The sequence below is a fragment of the Salvelinus fontinalis genome, chromosome 31, assembly GCF_029448725.1.
Source record: "Salvelinus fontinalis isolate EN_2023a chromosome 31, ASM2944872v1, whole genome shotgun sequence".
Taxonomy (NCBI): Eukaryota; Metazoa; Chordata; class Actinopteri; order Salmoniformes; family Salmonidae; genus Salvelinus; species Salvelinus fontinalis.
This window is the reverse complement of record NC_074695.1, coordinates 13,011,084-13,032,981: the sequence shown is the minus strand read 5'-3', so window position 1 is coordinate 13,032,981 and position 21,898 is coordinate 13,011,084. Positions and strand designations below refer to the sequence as shown.

Genomic DNA, 21,898 nt, shown 5'->3' with positions numbered 1-21,898 from the left:
AGCTCAGAACGATAACACACATTTCAGGCAAGGTTACTCATCACACAAGAATAGTTCACTTTGTAGTCCTTTGTAGCTCAGTTCAGAGCATGGGACTTGTAAACTTTGATGACAATTAGGCTTGATTCACATAGTCCTACTGTTTATGTTCAGACTTCATATTATTGGAGTACACAATCGTCTATTTTACCTTTTCAATTACACAATACTTAGGCTAGACAATTATTTACAAGTTTAGCAAAATGCAAAGGTGAAAGCAAAAGTGTTTACCTGACAGCTTTTAAAAACGTCGTTCTCCATTGCACAGCATGACAGTAAAGAGCAAAATGCCTCTGAACATGATTATTTGTCAATACATATGCATCATAATGTAGTGAGAATACTGTACCATCTGTGACGCAACGCATTGGCATATCCGAAATTCCATTGATTATACCGCATGTATTGGAGTCACATTGTTTAATTTTTCCCTTCTAAATCTGTTGGATAAAAAAAGTAAGGATCAATGTATATAATGAACGATTTAGGCCTATCAATAAAGATATTTTACATGAAAAACTGGGCTATACATTTCATTGTGTCAAAGCAAATTACTAAAGTTACACCGAATTTACACACAAAAACAAAAAAAGATTTATGATAGCAATGTACCAACTCAAAGCGGTTGGGATTTTACTGAAGAAGCAGACGGGTCGATTTCTGATGGATGAAACAGATTCCGCATTTAAAATTATCCAAGTTGTAACGGGCATTCCGAATCTTTTCGGTGACTGGAATCATTTAATTTTGCTCCCAACGGGCTTTCGTTCAGTAGTTCTTAGGAATTGACCTTAAACCATGATAAAATTGTCAAAATATAATTTAAATCGCAAAAAGTTGCCTACCACATCGTGAAATTTGAGTTCAAATACATTTTTACCTGACCAGATTATTAGATAGCCTGCAAAAACAAATTGAGAGAAAAATGTAATGCACTGAAAAAAATGAGCGCGAACTAGACTGAGGCTCCTCACTAGATTGTTCCTGCACTGAGCAATTACCATCTTCAGTGAATATTTTTATTATTTGTCAGCAGATAATCGATGTCTGGATAATGGGTCTCAAAAAACAATAACAGTAGGCTATGCAAATCAGGAAGCCAAATTAACGGCTCTTTCATGTAGTATCTGGGATCTACATCTGTTTATATTAGTTACTATGCTGTTACTAAGCGGTGACAGTGTTACGTTACTACACCAAATAGGAAATGCACATGCGCACTAGTGTGCCCGGGAACTGTAGAGCTCAATAGGTTTTGACTAAACGAAAACTAACTGTACTCCCGTCTTCTGCCTGGTCATTTCTCCACAACACAAATATTACAGTGGCGACGAGGTGATTAAACTTCTTTAACGGACATTGCTTGAAGGGAAGAATGTTGCGTGAGTAATGAAACTCAAAATAATTATTTAATTCGTCAGTTATTGTTATATTTTCTTTCGCCAGTAAAAAAAAGGCTAAGCACTGCTAGCAGGTACAGTGTTCAGGAGCTGCCAAGTAGCAAGACTATTGGAGTCCAGAATAGCGACACTGCCCTCTGGTGGTTAAATACATTTAAAAAACTCATTGAACCCATTTAAATTAGGCGATCTCAATGGAGAAATATTGTCAAGAAAAAAAAGGAAGAAGGAACGTAACACGGCAACGAGATTGAGTACAGACGATCCAGTGATCACGCAAATGCAGATGCACTATCAAGACTACCATGCAATAGTAACTCTGACAGTGAAGATGATAGAGCAGTCTTCCAGATCTCTCTCATTGACGAACTGCCCATATCTGCTCCAGACATAGCAGATGAAACAAGGAAAGATCCAGTGCTTTCCAAAGTCTTGGACTTAACATTAGGCGGTTGGCCAACCTTCGTAAATGACGATAACCTTCGTCCATTCATCGACGAGAAAGACCAGTTGTCCACTGATCAAGGATGTGTTCTGTGGGGATCAAGGGTGGTGGTACCTCACAAATTCCAGAGGAGACTGCTATCTGACCTGCATGAGGGACATCCAGGGATCACTCGAATGAAAGAGAGTCGTTTGTTCGCGAATGACCTACCACTACAACAAAGCTAGATGGCTGAAGTTGTGGAGCTCCAGAAACGAAAGGTTGTTAACCCGTATTAGCTTAGTTTGAAACGTCTAATACCGTTATTATATTTTGGGGAAATCAAGTATTGTATGTTGTTAGCTATCTTTACTTTGTAAATCATGATCTAGCACGCTGGGGATCTTCGGACACAAAGAGTCGTAGGTAGCTAGCTAGCAGATGCTAGCGGACAGGACGGAAATAGTCCATGCTTGCTGCACGGTGTAGCTAGCTAACAAGGCATTTTGAGGTTTGAGATATCCACGCGTGTATTGGGTTGGGGTGGCTTTGTTTTTCAACGAGGGCCAAAGTTTGCTCTGCTACTGCTGTGAAGTTGGCAACTGACATCAGCGCATGCACGACTACAAGTGAATGATGAATGAAATTGTACAGGATGTTTGGCCTAACGTTCAAGCACTTCGCTGTTGGGCAGTAACATTTGAATTGCAAAAATTGCCATTTAGTAGGATATCATCTCAAATGTAATCTAACCAGTAATCTACACTCATGTCTCTCCCACAGCTTGCTGAACTGAAGCATGAGTGTGAAACCAGGGGTCTAGATGTGAAGGGCAACAAAGTGGAACTGATCACACAACTACAGGCTTATCTGGAGGAACATGGTGAGCATGCAATAATGTATGGACTAAATACACATGGGGTCAGTTTCCCATACTCTAATAAAGCCTGGTGCTGTTTCCAATCAATCAAATGTATTTATACAGCCCTTTTACGCCAGCTGATATCAAATCAGCCGATGTCAATCAAATCAATTTTTATTGGTCGCATACACATATAGCAGATGTTATTGCGGATGTAGCGGAATGCTTGTGTTCCTAGCTCCAACAGTGCAGTAATATCTAACGACACACAAATCTAAAAGTATGAAAGTGGAATTAAGAAATATAGAAATATTAGGATGAGCCATGTTGGAGTTGAGTGTGTGATGGGATTTATGGACAGTGTGGATATAATACGTAGTATATCTGAAGAATACGTGAATAGAATAGTATATGTACAGCAATAGTTGAATAGCATGGCCTTGACTAGAATACAGGATATACATATGAAATGGGGAAAATGGTATTAAACATTTATTAAAGTGACCAGTGTTCCATGTCTATGTATATGGGGCATCAGCCTCTAAGGTGCAGGGATGAGTAACCGGGTGATAGCCAGCTAGTGACTAAGTTCAGGGCAGGATACTGGGTGGAGGCCGGCTAGTGATGGCTATTTAAGTCTGATTGTCTTGAGACAGAAGCTGTTTTTCAGTCTCTTGGTCCCAGTTTGGATGCACCTGTACTAACCTCGCCTTCTAGATGATAGTAGGGTGAACAATTCGTGGCTCATTTGGCTGAGGTCCTTGATTATGTAATTGGCCTTCCTGTGACACTGGGTGCTGTAGATATCCTGAAGGGCAGGCAGTGTGATATGTTGGGCTGACCGCACCACCCTCTGGATAGCCCTGCGGTTGTGTACGGTGCAGTTGCCGTACCAGGCAATGCTACAGCCCGACAAGATGTAGGCAATGATACAGCCTGACAAGATGCTCTCAATGGTGCATCGTTAAAAATGTGAGGATCTTAGGGGCCAAATTTCTTCAACCTCCTGTTGCGCCTTGTTCACCACATCGTCTGTATGGGTGGACCATTTCAGATTGTCAGTGATGTGTATGTTGAGGAACTTTAAGCTTTTCACCTTCTCCACTGCGGCCCCATCGATGTGGATGGGTGCGTGCTCCCTCTGCTCTCTCCTGAAGCCACGATCAGCTCCTTCGTTTTGTTGAGGTTATTTTCCTAGCACCACTCCGCCAAGGCACTCACCTCCTTCCTGTAGGCTGTCTCGTCATTTTTGGTAATCAGGCTGTTGTCATCTGCAAACTTGATGATTTGAATTGGGCTATGAAAGTGTAACTTTCTGAATTCCAAATCAACTTCTACTAGCCTCTACCCCTTGACACCCTTTTATTTTTAAAAGGTGTGAGCAATATGGTGAAAAGTCTACCCAGTCAATGAAATGGTCAGGTGAATCATAAGCCTGATTTTCATCCTAAACAGAGGATGACATGGGCCTAAATGAAGATGATGTTCTGGGAGAAGAGCCAGAGGTAAGCCTGGTTTTAAACCACTATAGCAGCAATGGCACTTCATGTATGGATTAGATGGGTTCCACCATGTCCAGTAGAATTTTGATCATACAGTATAAAGTCACTTTGTACATGCTGCAATTGCTTTGGTGAAATATCTGCCAGGAAAATAAATGTAAAATCGTAGGTGCATTTCTTGATGATGCTTTATGCATTTGAACATGTAGGACCTCACGAAAGAGGATGCCATCACTGAGGATAATAAAAAGAAATCCATAGTGTCTGAGGAGTAAGTTTTTTTCCTTTTATGTGAACACACATTGAAGAGTGACATTTTCTCTCCATTTTCCTGATGATCTGATGTCCCTATTGAAATATGTTATTCATGTGATTTTAATGTGTTTCAGGACGGCTGAAAAGAAAGTGGTAAAAATCACACCCCCAGCGTCTGTGGATGAGGTAATATGATGCTTGCTGCACCAGTCATGACAAGTCTTCAATGCAATGGTGGTGTGCTAACTTTATAATTAAACTGTTTTATCCTGTTTCCCCAGAGGGTACAGAAAAGAGCAGAACACTTCAATGTCCCTGCGTCAGCTGATGACAAGAAGGCCATACATGCTGCCCGGTCAGTATCCCACAAATATTCCCCACACTATTGATTGGGCATATCTATTAACCTATATTGACAATTTGCATTGTGTTCCCCCCCAACCCCCCCTTTACACTGCTGCTACTCTCATATATGCATAGTCACTTTAACTATACATTCATGTACATACTAGCTCAATTGGGCCGACCAACCAGTGCTCCCGCACATTGGCAAACCGGGCTATCTGCATTGTGTCCCACTACCCTTGTAGTTGTATTTGGCGCACGTGACAAATAAACTTTGATTTGATTAAATATGTATTGTGTTCAGGTTTGGTTTGCCCGCTGCTGCACCTCCAACTTCCACCCCAGGTCAGTGTGAATCTTCCAGTCATTTTCACAGTTCTCATGCGTGGTTTTAATGTTTTTTAAATCCAAGAACCATAACCTGCAGTCAGTTTATAAACAAGTGTTGAACAACCTCATTATCACAAGTAATTATGTTTTCTCCTGCATTTGCACTCTGGTTTCAATGAGTGTTTCTCTCTATCAAAGGTGTTACTGTGAATAAATCCACTGTGAGTAATCCAAATATGTGATAAACAATGACCTCCCCTCATTTAAATAATGTGAACCAGAAGATTTAATCAAACATCTATCTCTGTGTTCTGTGTAGGCGGTCAGCGTTGAACAGCTAAAAAAGTGAGCAGAGCGATTTGGCGGGAACGTTTCTTCAGTTTCCAAGAAGGTGAGCGCCTAGGGATAGGGCAGCTTCTATCCTCCCTGGACAGCTTATTAGGTACACCTATCTAGTACTGCCTTAGACCCCCCCCTTTGCCTCCAGAACAGCCTGAATTCATCAGGGCTTTCTAAAAGGTGTCGGAAACATTTCACAGGGATGTTAGTCCATGCTAGTGCGATAGCATCACGCAGTTGTTGCAGATTGTACGGAGGTACATTCATGCTGCGGACAGCCTTTTCCATCTCATCCCAAAGATGCTCAAAATACTTTTGAGTTAAATCTCACTGAGATATTATGTTATCCTTATCCCTTATGCATCAGGTCCCAGCTAACAATACTGCTATTGTGTATATGCACCGATTCTACATGATCCATTCCTTCACCATGTTCCACAGAAATGTAAGTACTTTTGCACACTGACAGCCTCCCTTGCACAATTGTGTCTTGTAAAGTTTTAATGAAATCTTATGTGAAATGCATAATGCGTAGCACTAACAAGACACCAGTTTTGATCAAAATGTACAATTTTTTATATATCCCAAGGTCATAGCTCCAGCAACACTGTTCCTGGCTGCAAAGGTTGAGGAACAGCCCCGCAAGTTGGAGCATGTTATCAAGGTGACCCATGCATGCCTCAACCCTCAGGACCCTTCACCAGACGTCCGCAGTGATGTAAGTCTCCATGGTCTGACCACTCCACTTCAAACTCACTATGACATTTGCAGTGGGATCCTCTGACCACAAACTGATTGTGAAGATCCAATGTTCTACCTTTTTTGGTATTTTTAAACACCCAAAGTACGTACTTGTGTCAATATGCATGATGGTAGTTGCATCATAACTGTTTGACATTGATTTCTCCGCTTGCAGGCTGTTGGTGTTATATGATTATTCTTTTTTTGATTAGATATTGCTTTATTTGATACAAGTTCTGGCAAGAAACGGAGCAATAACATTTCATGCAACTTGACTTTAAAGTTCTTGATAACATTTGAAGTGGTCTTGATATCTTTTGTGAAAAAGACATAGCTCCAATACATTCTCTCTCACAGGTTGTGCCTCACCAGCTCGTTTTCTCCCGTTGTGCTGTTTACAAACACACATGACTGGCTCAACTGTTCTGGGGAACTACGGTAAGCTTCGTCATGTGACAGGTGCAATGAACGCAATCTGCTTTATCTCTTAACGTGTTGACTGAAGTTATTAACTTAAAGTAGCTACAAATTTTCAAATTTATTTAAAATCTTCAAATAGTCAAACTGTGTGAAAATGCCCTAAAAAAGCCTAAGGTCAGGTCCGTGAACAACACACACAAATCAACTTTACATGTCCCATGTTTACTGTACTGTGGTAGTAGCAAGATGCACTCTAGTGCCCCCTGTATTCTCTGCTTGCCATCACATATTTTGCCCTAGTCTCAGCTGACTAACCACATTGACGCTTAACTGTATCGTTGCTGCTTCAGCACCTGTTGCTCACCTAAAGTATGTATTTCCCTTCCAGAACCACTAATGAACAGGATAAGGATCCACGTGTTGCCGTCATGCTGGGGCCGTTTGTCCCAGACTGCCCGTACCCAAGAGCCCAAGGCCTGTTCCTTCACCCAGCGGCCCTGCTCCCAGCCCCGCCTGGTGGGAATTCTGCATCAAACACGTCCTGGAGGACAAGAACGCCCCCTACGGACAGTGTAGTTATGTGTCTAACAAGAATGGCAAGCGCTTCCCGAATGCAGCCCCCTAAGGTTGAAAATAAAGAATGGTGAGTGAAGCAACTTGGATATAAATGTCTTCTATCCAGCTCTCAAAACAACAACTACATGTTGTATGTAGGCTTAAATTGGGGAAATCCCTTGAAGTGTATCAATGAAGAGTCCTTTTTAAGTTTGTTTGCCATAAATACATTGGGAATATCTGCGCCATCTGTGATTCTCTGTGACCTTAGATCTTATCTGACGTGTGACTCTTATGTCTACGTTCAGGGTGACCTTCTGCGTGGAGCACTTTAGGTGGAATGCCATGGCTCTCCAGGCCCAGTTGAGGAAGGCCTCATCTGGTCCCTTTCCTGAGGCCTTCCTATCTCTGCTCAGTGGATACAACTGCACTGAGACCCATGAGCAGGACAGTGGCCGCAGTGAAGCCAGCCTCATCCTAGGTGTGAAATGTTTCTGCACCATCTTTTTTCTTTCTACACATATGCGTTGGCAACATATTTTAACCTCCTATTTTATTTATCAGAGACCATGCACAACAAAATGTGTTGCACCATATTTAACAGCTCATTTTTTACTCTCCGGTGTCCTGATAGCTGTTCTTTTTTATAATAGTTGCTATTCCAGGTAAATTGGAGCATTTACTATTAAGTGCATGGTCCCATTCCTGTACATTCCTCCACTGCATTGAGCCAAGTCACAGTCCAGGGGAGCTGATGAGGATTGTCTGTCCAGCTGTCCTCATCTACAGAGTGAGGGTGAGCAGGGACCACTCGCTCTTGACCAGACCTGTAGTGGAGACCCAGACAGTGAAGCTGACAGCATTGACAATAACCACAAGGACCCTCTTAAGTAAGACTGCAATATTCGGATACTGTGTTCTCTACCACATTACATACAGTTGAAGTCGGAAGTTTACATACACCTTAGCCAAATACGTTAAACTCAGTTTTTCACAATTCCTGACATTTAATCGTAGCAAAAATTCCCTTAATTAGGTCAGTTAGGATCACCAATTTATTTTAAGAATGTGATGTCAGAATGATAGTAGAGAGAATGATTTATTTCAGATGTTATTTCTTTCATCACATTCCCAGCAGGTCAGAAGTTTACATGCTACCAAATACTAATTGAGTGTATTGCCTTTTAAATTGTTTAACTTGGTTCAAACGTTTCGGGTAGCCTTCCACAAGCTTCCCACAATAAGTTGGGTGAATTTTGGGCCCATTTATCCTGACAGAGCTGGTATAACTGAGCCAGGTTTGTATGCCTCCTTGCTCGCACACTCCTTTTCAGTTCTGCCCACAGATTTTCCATAGGATTGAGGTCAGGGCTTTGTGATGGCCACTCCAATACCTTGACTTTGTTGTCCTTAAGCCATAACTTTGGAAGTATGCTTGGGGTCATTGTCCATTTGGAAGACCCATTTGTGACCAAGCTTTAACTTCCTGACTGATGTCTTTAGATGTTGCTTCAATATATCCACATCATTTTCCTGCCTCATGATGCCATCTATTTTGTGAAGTGCACCAGTCCCTCTTGCAGCAAAGCACCCCCATAACATGACGCTGCCACCCCCATGCTTCACGGTTGGGATGGTGTTCTTCGGCTTGCAAGCCTCCCCCTTTTTACTCCGAACATAACGATGGTCATTATGGCCAAACAGTTCTATTTCTGTTTCATCAGACCAGAGGACATTTCTCCAAAAAGTATGATTTTACTTTTTTATTTTTTATTATTACTTTCTTAGCTACAGTACACTTTCTTAGCTACAGACCTCAACCATTTTATAACAAGCATGTCCAGAGATACAACCTCTCTTATCATCACTCAGTGCCTGGGCTTACCTCAACTGTGCCCGCACCCCACCATACCCCTGTCTGCACGTTTTGCCCTGAATCTATTCTACCACGCCCAGAAATCTGCTCCTTTTATTCTTTGTCCCCAACGCTCTAGGCGACCAGTTTTGATAGCCTTTAACCATACCCTCATCCTACTCCTCCTCTGTTCCTCGGGTGATGTGGAGGTAAACCCAGGCCCTGCGGGTCCCCAGGCACCCTCATTTGTTGACTAATGTGAACGAAAAAGCCTTGGTTTCATGCATGTTAACATCAGAAGCCTCCTCCCTAAGTTTCTTTTACTCTCTGCCAACCCTGATGTCCTTGCCGTGTCTGAATCCTGGCTTAGGAAGGCCACCAAATATTCTGAGATTTCCATACCCAACTACAACATTTTCTGTCAAGATAGAACTGCCAAAGGGGGAGGAGTTGCAATCTACTGCAGACATAGCCTGCAAAGTTCTGTCATACTTTCCAGGTCTATATCCAAACAGTTTGACCTTCTAATTTTAAAAATGTATCTCTCCAGAAATAAGTCTCTCACTGTTGCCGCCTGCTATTGAACTCCCTCTGCGCCCAGCTGTGCCCTGGACACCATTTGTGAATTGATCGCCCCCATCTAGCTTCAGAGTTCGTTCTGCTAGGTGACCTAAACTGGGATATGCTTAACACCTCGGCAGTCCTACAATCTAAGCTAGATGCCCTCAATCTCACACAAATCATCAAGGAACCCACCAGGTACAACCCTAATTCCGTAAACATGGGCACCCTCATAGACATTATCCTGACCAACTTGCCCTCCATATACACCTCTGCTGTTTTCAATCAGGATCTCAACGATCACTGCCTCATTGCCTGTATCCGCTATGGGTACGCGGTCAAACCCCTCATCACTGTCAAACGCTCCCTAAAACACTTCTGCGAGCAGGCCTTTCTAATCGACCTGGCCCGGGTATCCTGGAAGGATATTGACCTCATCCCGTCAGTCGAGGATGCCTGGTCATTCTTTAAAAGTCATTTCCTCACCATCTTAGATAAGCATGCCCCGTTCAAAAAATGCAGAACTAAGAACAGATATAGCCCTTGGTTCACTCCAGACCTGACTGCCCTTGACCAGCACAAAAACATCCTGTGGCGGATTGCAATAGCATTGAATAGTCCCCGCGATATGCAACTGTTCAGGGAAGTCAGGAACCAATACACGCAGTCTGTCAGGAAAGTAAAGACTAGCTTTTTCAAGCAGAAATGTGCATCCTGTAGCTCTAACTCCAAAAGGTTTTGGGACACTGTAAGGTCCATGGAGAACAAGAGGACCTCCTCCCAGCTGCCCACTGCATGGAGGCTAGGTAACACGGTCACCACTTATAAATCCATAATAATCAAAATTTCAATTAGCATTTCTCAACGGCTGGCCAACAGCTCCCCCCCGCGCAGCTACTCGCCCAAGCCTCCCCAGCTTCTCCTTCACCCAAATCTAGATAGCAAATGTTCTGAAAGAGCTGCAAAACCTGGACCCGTACAAATCAGCTGGGCTAGACAATCTGGACCCTCTCTTTCTAAAACTATCCGCCGCCATTGTTGCAACCCCTATTACCAGCCTGTTCAACCTCTCTTTCACATCGCCCAAGATCCCTAAAGATAGGAAAGCTGCCGCGGTCATCCCCCTCTTCAAATGGGGTGACACCCTAGACCCAAACTGTTACAGACCTATATCCATCCTGCCCTGCCTATCTAAAGTCTTAGAAAGCCAAGTTAATAAACATATCACTGACCATTTAGAATCCCACCGTACCTTCTCCGCTGTGCAATCCGGTTTCCGAGCCGGTCACGGGTGCACCTCAGCCACGCTCAAGGTACTGAACGATATCATAACCACCATCGATAAAAGACAGTACTGTGCAGCCGTCTTCATCGACCTTTTAACGCAGAGGCTGCAGGCCTCGTGTACTCGGAACAGGAGGTTACATTTTCGTCAAGGGCTTATAGAGTGGAGGGAGAGAAGGGCGTGTTTCATAGTTTATAACCCATGTCTCTTCACAGGGGCGGGCCACTGATTGAGCAGAGCTCTAACCTTATAAAAACCCAATTTTCTAATTTGGAAGCTAAAATTACATTTAATCTTTTCACAAATAGTTTCATATTCAAATATTTTATTTGCACAACAATTCCTTGTGAATCTGATAACTAGAATGTGTAGACTTTCCCAGATACAGTTTATTTCGTCCTGTCATCAGTCATAATGTCTCAGATGACAACCGAACTGACATCATATTTAACTGGTTCTATTGCCGAAATATGGTTCCTTCCCCCCACTTGTTTGATGTTATGTTTAACAAAGGCTATTCAAGAGTCCTTCAGTAGAGTCAGAGAGAGAGAGAGAAGAGAGGGAAGGGAGAAAGTTATTTATGGGGGGGGGGTCATAAACCTTACCCACAGGCCAACGTCATGACAGGAGTTTGCCTCACCAAGATTTACATGCTAAAGTCACCACTAAATATCTACTATGGTGTGTACAGTAGATGTACTTCTTATAGGATACTGTAAGAAGTCTAGTGAAACTGCTGGAGTGTTGAGAATGTTACTAGCTTTTATTAAAATTGGGTAATTACCAGTGATGTGTATATAAACCCTGGATTGGTTTTTGCTATGTATTGGCTATTGAGAGGCGTTGAAAACACCGGTCGGCTATATTGGTACTCCCCGGGTAAAAGCATTCCTCCATAGGAATGAATGGAATTCTACAGTATTTCAATTAAATGACATGTATTTAAGTATTCTGTAGTGGGGACATAGATTTCAGTAATCTCTAAAAAATTATACTTCAGGAAAAAAATGGTTTTGTATGTTTAGCTCACATAATATAATTTAAAAGTATGCATTAAGGTGTCTGTAATATGATAAATGTGTCACAAACAAATGTAGTCATTAATAAATGAATTTCTATTGCTTCCAAAATATTTTTTACAATATAATAAAATGCCTTATTAGTCATCTAGTATAGCCTATATATAAATCATTGGTGATTACAGACTCACGTGTGCTAATAAGTGAATAGCCATCTTAAAATACAACCTGACCCATTGCATTTAGGCCAATCTGGACTCAATATGTCCCAAAGTAGTCCTAATGATTCTGGGATTTACCCTCAAATAGTTGCAGCTCTATTCTAATGAGGCTATTCAGTATTAAAATATTCTGACAATCCGAGCAATAATGATCAAATCTTGCCAGAATAAACAGTGAATAAAATACCACAACACTCTTGATGCATAAATTCAACAATCTGAGGTATAATAACTGGAATACAGAGGAAGTTGTACTGATTAGTGAAGCGTTTCTGTGTCAACAGAACAATAGGTCATACAATGCTGTTAAGAGAGACTACTTACAAGCAGGAAAAATGGCAGGAATGTAAAGTTAATAAAGATTACTGGGGCGCTTGTGACTCCTAAATTCACGCAGCTTTGTCCTCCTCCCTTTAGAACCATAAAAGTCAGTGTAAAAAAAATGGTGTATTAATATTTTATGGTCAAATTGTGAGACTGTTTAAACAATGTCACCATTCAGAGCAAAGATATATAATTACTCTCTCCTAATTTTCTATTTAATATTCCTAACTTAACACTTACATCTAAGAAAAACTACACATTGTAAAAAAAAAAAAATGCTTTTGTCTTTTTTAGAAAATAAATGCATTTAATAGCTCAATGTGATTCAAAATATTGTAAGCAAATGCAATGTATGTCCAAGTAAACATGTGAATTCTCTTCAGTTATCACTCTCGCTGTGAGGAGAGGTGTTGGAGGCAGTTCATGAATCGGCGCGGGGTGTCCCACTCTGAGCCAAAGTGCTGAGCGTCTCATTGTCAGACGACAGTTCAGCCAGATGTGCGGCCATCTCGCTCTGCTTTGCCTCAACAACGTCCTCCCGAACAGACAGCATTATCTCTGAGACGAGTCTTTTGGATGAGTCTATATTAAAGATAGACTCCTTGTCTGAGCTGTCCAACGCTCTTAATGAATAAAAAAATACATTTCATTTGTGCAACGCTTTTCATAACAGAGTTCTCAAAGCTCTACGAAAGCTCTATAAAAATAAAAACATTTAGAATCAAGGCTATTCAAATATCAACAGTGGGCTAAGTGTTAAAAAGCTTTTCAGATTAGGACTATGAGAAAGACAGTATTACCTTGGCCTCTGGGACTCTGGAGTTGAGAATTCTCCCTCGAATGATGATGGACTGGTCGATCGCATTGTCTCAGTTGGGAAATGAAAAGCATCCCTGCAAACTGTGTAAATGTGCATCTTTTTGGGGGGCTCCTCTGGAACCTTCCTAAGGCGAAGTACTGTGCGCCGTGGCAGCCTCACCTTTGGCTTTCCCTCTGGAGGAGTAGGGACGAGGCCAGAGACATTGAAGACTGATTTGGAAGAGGTCAGGAGGGATTTGGACAGACTGTCTTCTTCGTCTGTGGAGGAAATCCTTTGGGCCTCTTTGTCAATAGGGATATCGGATCGACTGGAGGGAAACTCCAATGAGCTCCGACAGTTGCTCATGGCATAAAGTGAGGATAATGCAGAGACATCCTTTTGCAACTGTGTCAGTTTCAATTCTGTGCCGTATGAAACTTCCTTTGAGGTTGAAGTAGGCACACCAATTACGGAGAGAGAGTCAATGCTTCTACTGAGGTGAGGAGCATTTTCAATGTCTTCAGTATTCTTCAAAGCATCAAGGTAGGACATTGACAGGCAACCTTTGACGGGCATGCAATTGACTGGGGATGCTGGTTTTGAAGTAATTACCTTCTGAAGATCAAGGTCTTCCTGTGAGGATATTGCACCAGCGCTCCGTCTGAGGAAACCATCCTCATCCAGTAGGTCATCACAGACAGTGTCCATGAGGCCTGAGGCAATATATTTTATCTTCAGGGATGACATCCAGATCCCTGGATATCCCTCAAAAGCTTCAGTTGAGTAAGATGCTACATCATCTAGGTCAGGTTGGAGTCCAGCCACATTAGGAACAAATGGTGTGTTGCTTGCCTTGAGAGAGGTTCCCATAGCACCCAAAATGTTGCTGACAGCATTGATGGCAGTCTGGTTTGCCTTGGGGGAAATCGTCCTGTTGGGAGAATCTTGTCTAATCATATTGATTATTTTAGTGTTGACCTGCTCCAGAACTTTGATGATTTGGTCTTTGGCAGTAGACTGTAGTTTGGGGGTAAGTGAAATGGCATCTACGTTGGCATTCATGGTCTCACTGGCTTTCTCAGTCAGCTGACAGGCCTGGTCTTTATTGCGTTTTGTGGATACACTTTTCAACATATCCTCAATCATTTCTTTCTCTGAGCAGTCCTCGCTTTTGAGGTTCACCGATCCAAATTGAGGCAAAGAGACAGAATGTCTTACCTCATTCCTCACAGATTGGGCCAGGGTTTCTTTGAAAGGTTCTGTGCTAATTTGGTCCAGAACTCCATCCACAAGGGTGACATAGAGGTTAGGAAAAGAGGTGCTTCTGGTGGCCTGGTGAGCTTTCCTTCTAGGGGATGAGTTAAAGACATAACTTACTCGAATGACTCTTTTTTCATCCGTATTCTTCTCACCTGGAGATATGAGCGCTGTGTCTTGGATCAAAATTGGCTTTACCTCATGGTCTTCAATCTTTACTGCAAGGACCTGTGATTTTGTGTGGCGTTCATCAAATCCAGACAGGCTGCTCTGAATTGGTCCAGGAACAACAACATTTGATGTACCTTCTTCAGGATCGTCATGTAGTAGGGCTAGTGGCTGGTCGTCTAAAATTATTTCACTGCACATATCGATGGCATCTTCCACTAAATCATCAGCGATCAACTCAGCTTTTGCAGAGGCCATTGATTTCGCTGGGTGCTCGCCTGTTGCCTCAGAGAGCATTCCTTCCATATCTGCTCTGGAAGTAGTACAAGAACATGGAACACTGGCCATCACAGTCGTCTCCTGGGACGAGGTTGATGCAGCTGCGGAGGCCTCTGAGCTGCTTGTCTTACTGTTGTTTTCTGCAACCTCTGAAGTGTCAGATGAAAACACCATTCCATAACTGGGAGAGTTGGATAAAGATGAGATCGCTGGCTCCGAGGGTAGTATTTCCAGAGTCAGGGAAGGAGCTTTTTCATTTCTTTCACCGTGAAGCTCAGGAAAAGCCAGCTCGAATAGGATGCTGTCATATGCAGTGCTAATAAGGTCACAGGCGACACCTTCTAGTTTTGAACAGGAATCTCGGCGGTTCTCGGGGTCTGCCTTTTTTAATGCAGTCAATGCAGGTGGCTGAATGTTTGTTATACCTGAGGTGCCTTCTTCAGCATCACAGTCTAGTGCAAGCTCTTCAATGTTTTCCTCATTTAATAAGTGTCTAATGTCTTCCAAAACACTGCTTACCACATCAATGGCTGTTTGGCTGGCCTTTGCAGAGACAACTCTGAATTGGGTAGGGGAGTCTTCTCGGATCATTACGATAACCTGCTCCTGGACTTCCTCCAGAACGTCAGTGATCAACGTTGTCACATAGGTGTTTATGTCTTCTCCGTTGGCCATCCGCTCCTCTGGTTCTGGATCATCTGCTTGAGCATTGGGTTTGATTGTGTTTCCCCCTCGGAGTCTGCAGGCAGGTTCATTGCTAGGATTGGCCGCTCGAGAGACGCACTTCAACACATCGTAAGCGATTCTGGCACTCAGAGCCCTTTGTGCCGCTGGTGTAGTCCCTGGAATCGTCAGTTTGACCTCATCCCTGATTGACTCCGCCAGCTGCTTCCTGACAAGCTTGGAGCCTAAGTGGTCGAGGATGACAGATTTCAGCTGAGCTCTGTCTGGGATGCTTTGTCCCTTGATGGCTTTGAAGATCCTAAAAACAGGTTCTTGGAAACCCTTCAGCGGTGCCAGACCATCCAGGCATGGTCTCCTCTGGTGTGGTGCAAGGCTTGGTCTCCTCTGTAGCATGGCTGGCTTTTCCTTAGATTTCCCTATTAATAAACACACACATTTTAAAAATTTGATTTTAATTTAGCATTCACTGGCTATGAACATACTCTGAAAGATATTTCGTAATGAAATTATGGTTCTTTAGTAAGGAAATGTTCTTACCTGACAGAGAAACTGTTTTCTTTACAGTTTTGGAGTGAGCCGGTTTGAGAGCAGGCTGAGCAGATGCTATAATAGATTAAAAAAAAGAATACAAAATACGATATGATATACAGCACAACACATTCAACTGCTCCTTGTAGGTTGCATTTGGCATAGTCATTTAAACATTGCTTAACTGTGTGATGAATTCAAATTAAATCTTACCTGGTTTTTCAAATATTTCTTCCAGCAGCTTATTTGGTTTGATAGAGGCCTCTCTCAACCTCTCAAACTCCTGGAGGTTTTTCAATTCCTCTTCCATTATCCTCAACTGAATAGCCTGTTTTTGTTCCATAATGCACATTTTCTGTGAAGAACAGAGTCCAAAAATAGCAACTTAGCAGCCACAAAAGTTGAGGTAAAATTATTTCTCAATTTTCATGATTTATTCAAACTTGAAAATAATTGTGGGTAGTTTTGTTAAGTATGATGAAAGTGTGACATTTGTACCTTTCTGATGCGCTTTTCTTTGGCCTCTTTCATATACTTGGCCTTGTTCAAATCGTGCCTGACATCCTTTTCAATGAGTTTCAGCCTGGATCGCTCCTTAGAAACCCAATCCTCTTTAAACTCTCTCTCTTGGTCATACAACGCAGTTTGCAGGCCATATTTCTGTCCCCTGTCCCTATCAATACATTAAACAGATAAGTCATGACATTGCCAACACAGAGTAGGCCTATATAACTCTACTTTATTACCTCATGCACTTCTTGCCTACCTGGAACCAATGGTTGACTGCAGATGCTTCAGGTTCAGTGCTTCTTTATTCAGTAAGTACTCTATCATATCTTCCAGGGTAACGTCCTTAGGTATATGTCCTTCCTCTTGCAACTGAACCATTCTCAGTATCTGTTCCTTCTTAAATAGGATAAATACAATTGTTGTACATTTTAAACACTTATCTACCTAATAAAATACATGTTACATTGTTTTTAGAGTGATGAATGATCATTTCACATTTTCTCGTGAAAATAACATGTGTGATCTTCACAGAAGTTCACATTTAAGAACGCAGTCATACTGCCCACATACCAACTTTTTGCTGTACGTTTTATGATGGTCAGTCTTGACCGTATCCAGGTAATGTTTGTATGTGTTATACTCCTTTAATGAGCATACAACCTTGAGAAGAGAGAAAATCAAAATGTTTCCTGCTATAATAGTCCTGGAGTTAACTATCGGTAAAGCTTACAGTCTTCTACTACACTGTTCAGAAACAATAATATAAACTTCAAACTTACGTTGTCCTCTTTAGTGATGAAGTTTCGCTTCTTTAACTTCTCATGCATTTCCTTCTGATGGTAGTATTCATTGAGGTTTGGGTCATGCAAACTGTTGTACGTCGGCCTCATAATGTGACAGTTTGGGTCACTGAGGTTGAAATCAGATGTAGGCTGATACAACTGAAGGAACAAGGATATAAACAAAAAAATAAACATTCTACTGGATCCTTCTTCCATTCTAAAGCACCACTCTACTGGACCCTTCTTCTATTCTACTGCACCACTCTACTGGACCCTTCTTCTATTCTACTGGACCCTTCTATTCTACTGCACCATTCTATTGTATGCATGTTCTTTAAAAAAATGTTATACTGTATCCTGTTAAATATATGTTCTGCTTACATTTTTACCCAGGCTGGTTCTATGACATTTAAAGGCGACCCCAGGTAGGACCGGAAGCTTTGTCATGGCAGGCAATCTGCTGCTCACTGACGGCTTTGTTTCTATCATGATCTGAGGAGGCTTCCCTTTCAGTGGACGAGTTTGCTTCTCTGGTCGCGAGGGTATCTGACACAGGGTCTTCTCCTGAAAACAGCAACATAGCAATAATGTATTTCTTACAAACTCACCTGTGATAGTTCATCCGACCATTATGACATGGCGGCGAGCCTGATATGTCATCATAGGTTGACGCCCAATGAACTACTGTTGCCGTAGCCTGAGTGCCAGTCTATTTGTTTTTTATATCAACTCACTGTCATGCCAAATATGATTTTTTGGCTTAGCTATAAGAGCAATGAAGTTGACAAGAGCACAAACAGATCTGGGCCCAGGCTACTGTTGCCACAGAGATTCTAATTATGTGACCTGTGTCTGACCAGTAGCGGTGCATGTGTAAAATCACTGGGGAAGCTGTGGGAGTAAATGGTACATATAGGGACAGATATACATTTGTACATCAGACCACAGGAGGAGAAGGCGACACATAGGCGCATAAGACAGCTGGACACACTAATGTTAGAGGGACACATAGTCTGCTGATCCTAATAAGGGCAAACATACCAAAGAGCACACCAAGCTAAACATAAGTACGAAGGCCAAAGACATAGGCCCATAGGATAGATGGACATATATTATTTTTAGGACAAGAAGGGGTCCTGCCACCATTATAACCTAACTGAAAGCAGATATGGGCGTTATTGGGCGTGAACAAGCAGGAAGCTTAAACTGAAAGATAATGGTGGCAGATGGACTAAGGGAAGGAACTTCATTTGCATGTGGGATGGACTCATTTGATGTATGTGTATAAGAACAGAGCCAGTGCTTATGGAAGTTGGTCTTTTCCGCGGAGTATTAGGCAAGGTTATTCTGTTCACGGAACCACCGCTACACGTCACCCCTCCCCCGACCTCCTCTCACAACACCCCAGTAGCTGATAGACATCAACTGTGCAATCAAGGTCCAATAGCACCAATGAGACTGACTGTGATTGAACCCAGATCATATCCACACCACAAGAATGAGGGGATTAGTTTATCTGGCCCGGGTTACCTCAGTAGGAGGAGTTTGAACTGGGTGAAAAGTAATTGCATTCGTTTTGGAACCGCACCGCCTCCTGGGGGTGAGCCAGGTGCCCTGCTCTGGCCGAAGGCGAAGTCGGCTCAAAACAAAAGTGACGTAATTATTAAGCTCATGGAGTGATGAGTAGGATTATGTGTTTTCACATGCAAAAGTGATTGCTTTGATAAAAACGCTTTATCTGCCTTCCCAATGAAAACTAGTTTGAAAATTCAAACATCTATTTTATGCAAAAGAGATGTGTTTCTGGAAGATGCACCATGCTGCCTTGTTGACAACATGACCGACTGGCGCAGATTACTGTTGTATTGAGAAGGGTGCTCCTTCCTCCCTGCTTTCACCCAATGATGTGACTGGCCATTGCCTGGTTCAACCCGGGCCAGCGTAATAGAACTCCATCACTGTGTGTGTTGGCCAGAGGGTTGGATCCATAGGATGTCCCAAGGATACCGCCTAGCATCAACCATGAGACTGACTGGGTTTGAACCGAGGTCAATCTGCATGTCACAAGACTGTGTTAGCCCTCTGAGCTTAAATCTAGGCATTAGCTCAGACAGATAACACACATTTCAGGCAAGGTTACTCATCACACAAGAATAGTTCACTTTGTAGTCCTTTGTAGCTCCGTTCAGAGCATGGGACTTGTAAACTTTGATGACAATTAGGCTTGATTCACATAGTCCTACTGTTTATGTTCAGACTTCATATTATTGGAGTACACAATCGTCTATTTTACCTTTTCAATTACACAATACTTAGGCTAGACAATTGTTTACAAGTTTAGCAAAATGCAAAGGTGAAAGCAAAAGTGTTTACCTGACAGCTTTTAAAAACGTCGTTCTCCATTGCACAGCATGACAGGAAAGAGCAAAATGCCTCTGAACATGATTATTTGTCAATACATATGCATCATAATGTAGTGAGAATACTGTACCATCTGTGACGCAACGCATTGGCATATCTGAAATTCCATTGATTATACCGCTAACAGTCACATTGTTTAATTTTTCCCTTCTAAATCTGTTGGATAAAAAAAGTAAGGATCAATGTATATAATGAACGATTTAGGCCTATCAATAAAGATATTTTACATGAAAAACCGGGCTATACATTTCAATGTGTCAAAGCAAATTACTAAAGTTACACCGAATTTACACACAAAAACAAAAAAAGATTTATGATAGCAATGTACCAACTCAAAGCGGTTGGGATTTTACTGAAGAAGCAGACGGGTCGATTTCTGATGGATGAAACAGATTCCGCATTTAATTATCCAAGTTTTAACGGGCATTCCGAGTCTTTTCGGTGACTGGAATCATTTAATTTTGCTCCCAACGGGCTTTCGTTCAGTAGTTCTTAGGAATTGACCTAAAACCATGATAAAATTGTCAATATATAATTTAAATCGTAAAAAGTTGCCTACCACATCGTGAAATTTGAGTTCAAATACATTTTTACCTGACCAGATTATTAGATGGCCTGCAAAAACAAATTAAGAAAAAAATGTAATGCACTGAAAAAATGAGCGCGAACTAGACTGAGGCTCCTCACTAGATTGTTCCTGCACTGAGCAATTACCATCTTCAGTAAATATTTTTATAATTTGTCAGCAGATAATCGATGTCTGGATTCTGGGGCTCAAAAAGCAATAACAGTAGGCTATGCAAATCAGGAAGCCACATTAACGGCTCTTTCATGTAGTATCTGGGATCTACATCTGTTTATATTAGTTACTATGCTGTTACTAAACGGTGACAGTGTTAAGTTTCTACAACTAATAGAAAATGCACATGCGCACTAGTGTGCCCGGGAACTGTAGCGCTCGAGAGGTTTTGACTAAACGAAAACTAACTGTACTCCCGTCTCCTGCCTGGTCATTTCGCCACAACACAAATATTACAGTGGCGACGAGGTGATTAAACTTCTTTAACGGACATTGCTTGAAGGGAAGAATGTTGCGTGAGTAATGAAACTCAAAATAATTATTTAATTCGTCAGTTATTTTTATATTTTCTTTAGCCAGTTAAAAAAAGGCTAAGCACTGCTAGCAGGTACAGTGTTCAGGAGCTGCCAAGTAGCAAGACTATTGGAGTCCAGAATAGCGACACTGCCCTCTGGTGGTTAAATAAATAAATAAAACTCATTGAACCCATTGAAATTAGGCGGAGAAATATTGTCAAAAGACATTTTTAGAAAAGGAAGAAGGAACGTAACACGGTGTGTACATTATTACAAATGAGTGCAGTGAATGAAGTAATTTCAGAAACTTCTGAAGTGAAGAATTAGATGAAAATTAAGGAATACAAGGAATAAGGAAACCGAACAATTAACTGAAAATGGCAAACGTGGTCGAGTACCCGAGTTTAAAGCTACAAAAGAGGATTTTGATTCCTATTTGGAGCGTTTTGAGCGTTGGCTGGCTGCAAATGAAATCAAAGATGAGAAGAAAGCAGACGTATTTCTCAGTGTTTTGGGTCCCACTGAGTATGGATTGCTGAAAGGTCTTTTTTGATTTTCATCCTAAACAGAGGATGACATGGGCCTAAATGAAGATGATGTTCTGGGAGAAGAGCCAGAGGTAAGCCTGGTTTTAAACCACTATAGCAGCAATGGCACTTCATGTATGGATTAGATGGGTTCCACCATGTCCAGTAGAATTTTGATCATACAGTATAAAGTCACTTTGTACATGCTGCAATTGCTTTGGTGAAATATCTGCTAGGAAAATAAATGTAAAATCGTAGGTGCATTTCTTGATGATGCTTTATGCATTTGAACATGTAGGACCTCACGAAAGAGGATGCCATCACTGAGGATAATGACAAGAAATCCATAGTGCCCGGTCAGTATCCCACAA

General features: G+C 41.8%; 1 protein-coding gene across 9 annotated transcripts; it reads left to right on the top strand.

Moving 5' to 3' along the window:
* The first annotated feature begins 1,297 nt into the window (after positions 1-1,297).
* LOC129829558 (SAP domain-containing ribonucleoprotein-like) lies at positions 1,298-11,405 on the top strand. 9 transcript variants are annotated; one of them, XM_055891323.1, is made up of 14 exons: positions 1,298-2,144; positions 2,647-2,746; positions 4,181-4,230; positions 4,437-4,498; positions 4,617-4,668; positions 4,764-4,837; positions 5,132-5,172; positions 5,356-5,378; positions 5,477-5,548; positions 5,864-5,941; positions 6,086-6,214; positions 6,595-6,675; positions 7,046-7,300; positions 7,521-11,405. In XM_055891323.1, the coding sequence occupies exons 1-9, from the start codon at positions 2,112-2,114 to the stop codon at positions 5,504-5,506; spliced, it is 465 nt and encodes a 154-aa protein (XP_055747298.1). In that variant the 5' UTR covers positions 1,298-2,111; the 3' UTR covers positions 5,507-5,548; positions 5,864-5,941; positions 6,086-6,214; positions 6,595-6,675; positions 7,046-7,300; positions 7,521-11,405. The 9 variants fall into 8 exon arrangements, with proteins under 9 accessions (XP_055747298.1, XP_055747301.1, XP_055747299.1 ...); XM_055891326.1 differs by lacking the exon at positions 5,356-5,378; XM_055891324.1 differs by lacking the exon at positions 5,864-5,941 and having other exon boundaries at positions 6,093-6,214.
* Positions 11,406-21,898: the final 10,493 nt, after the last annotated feature.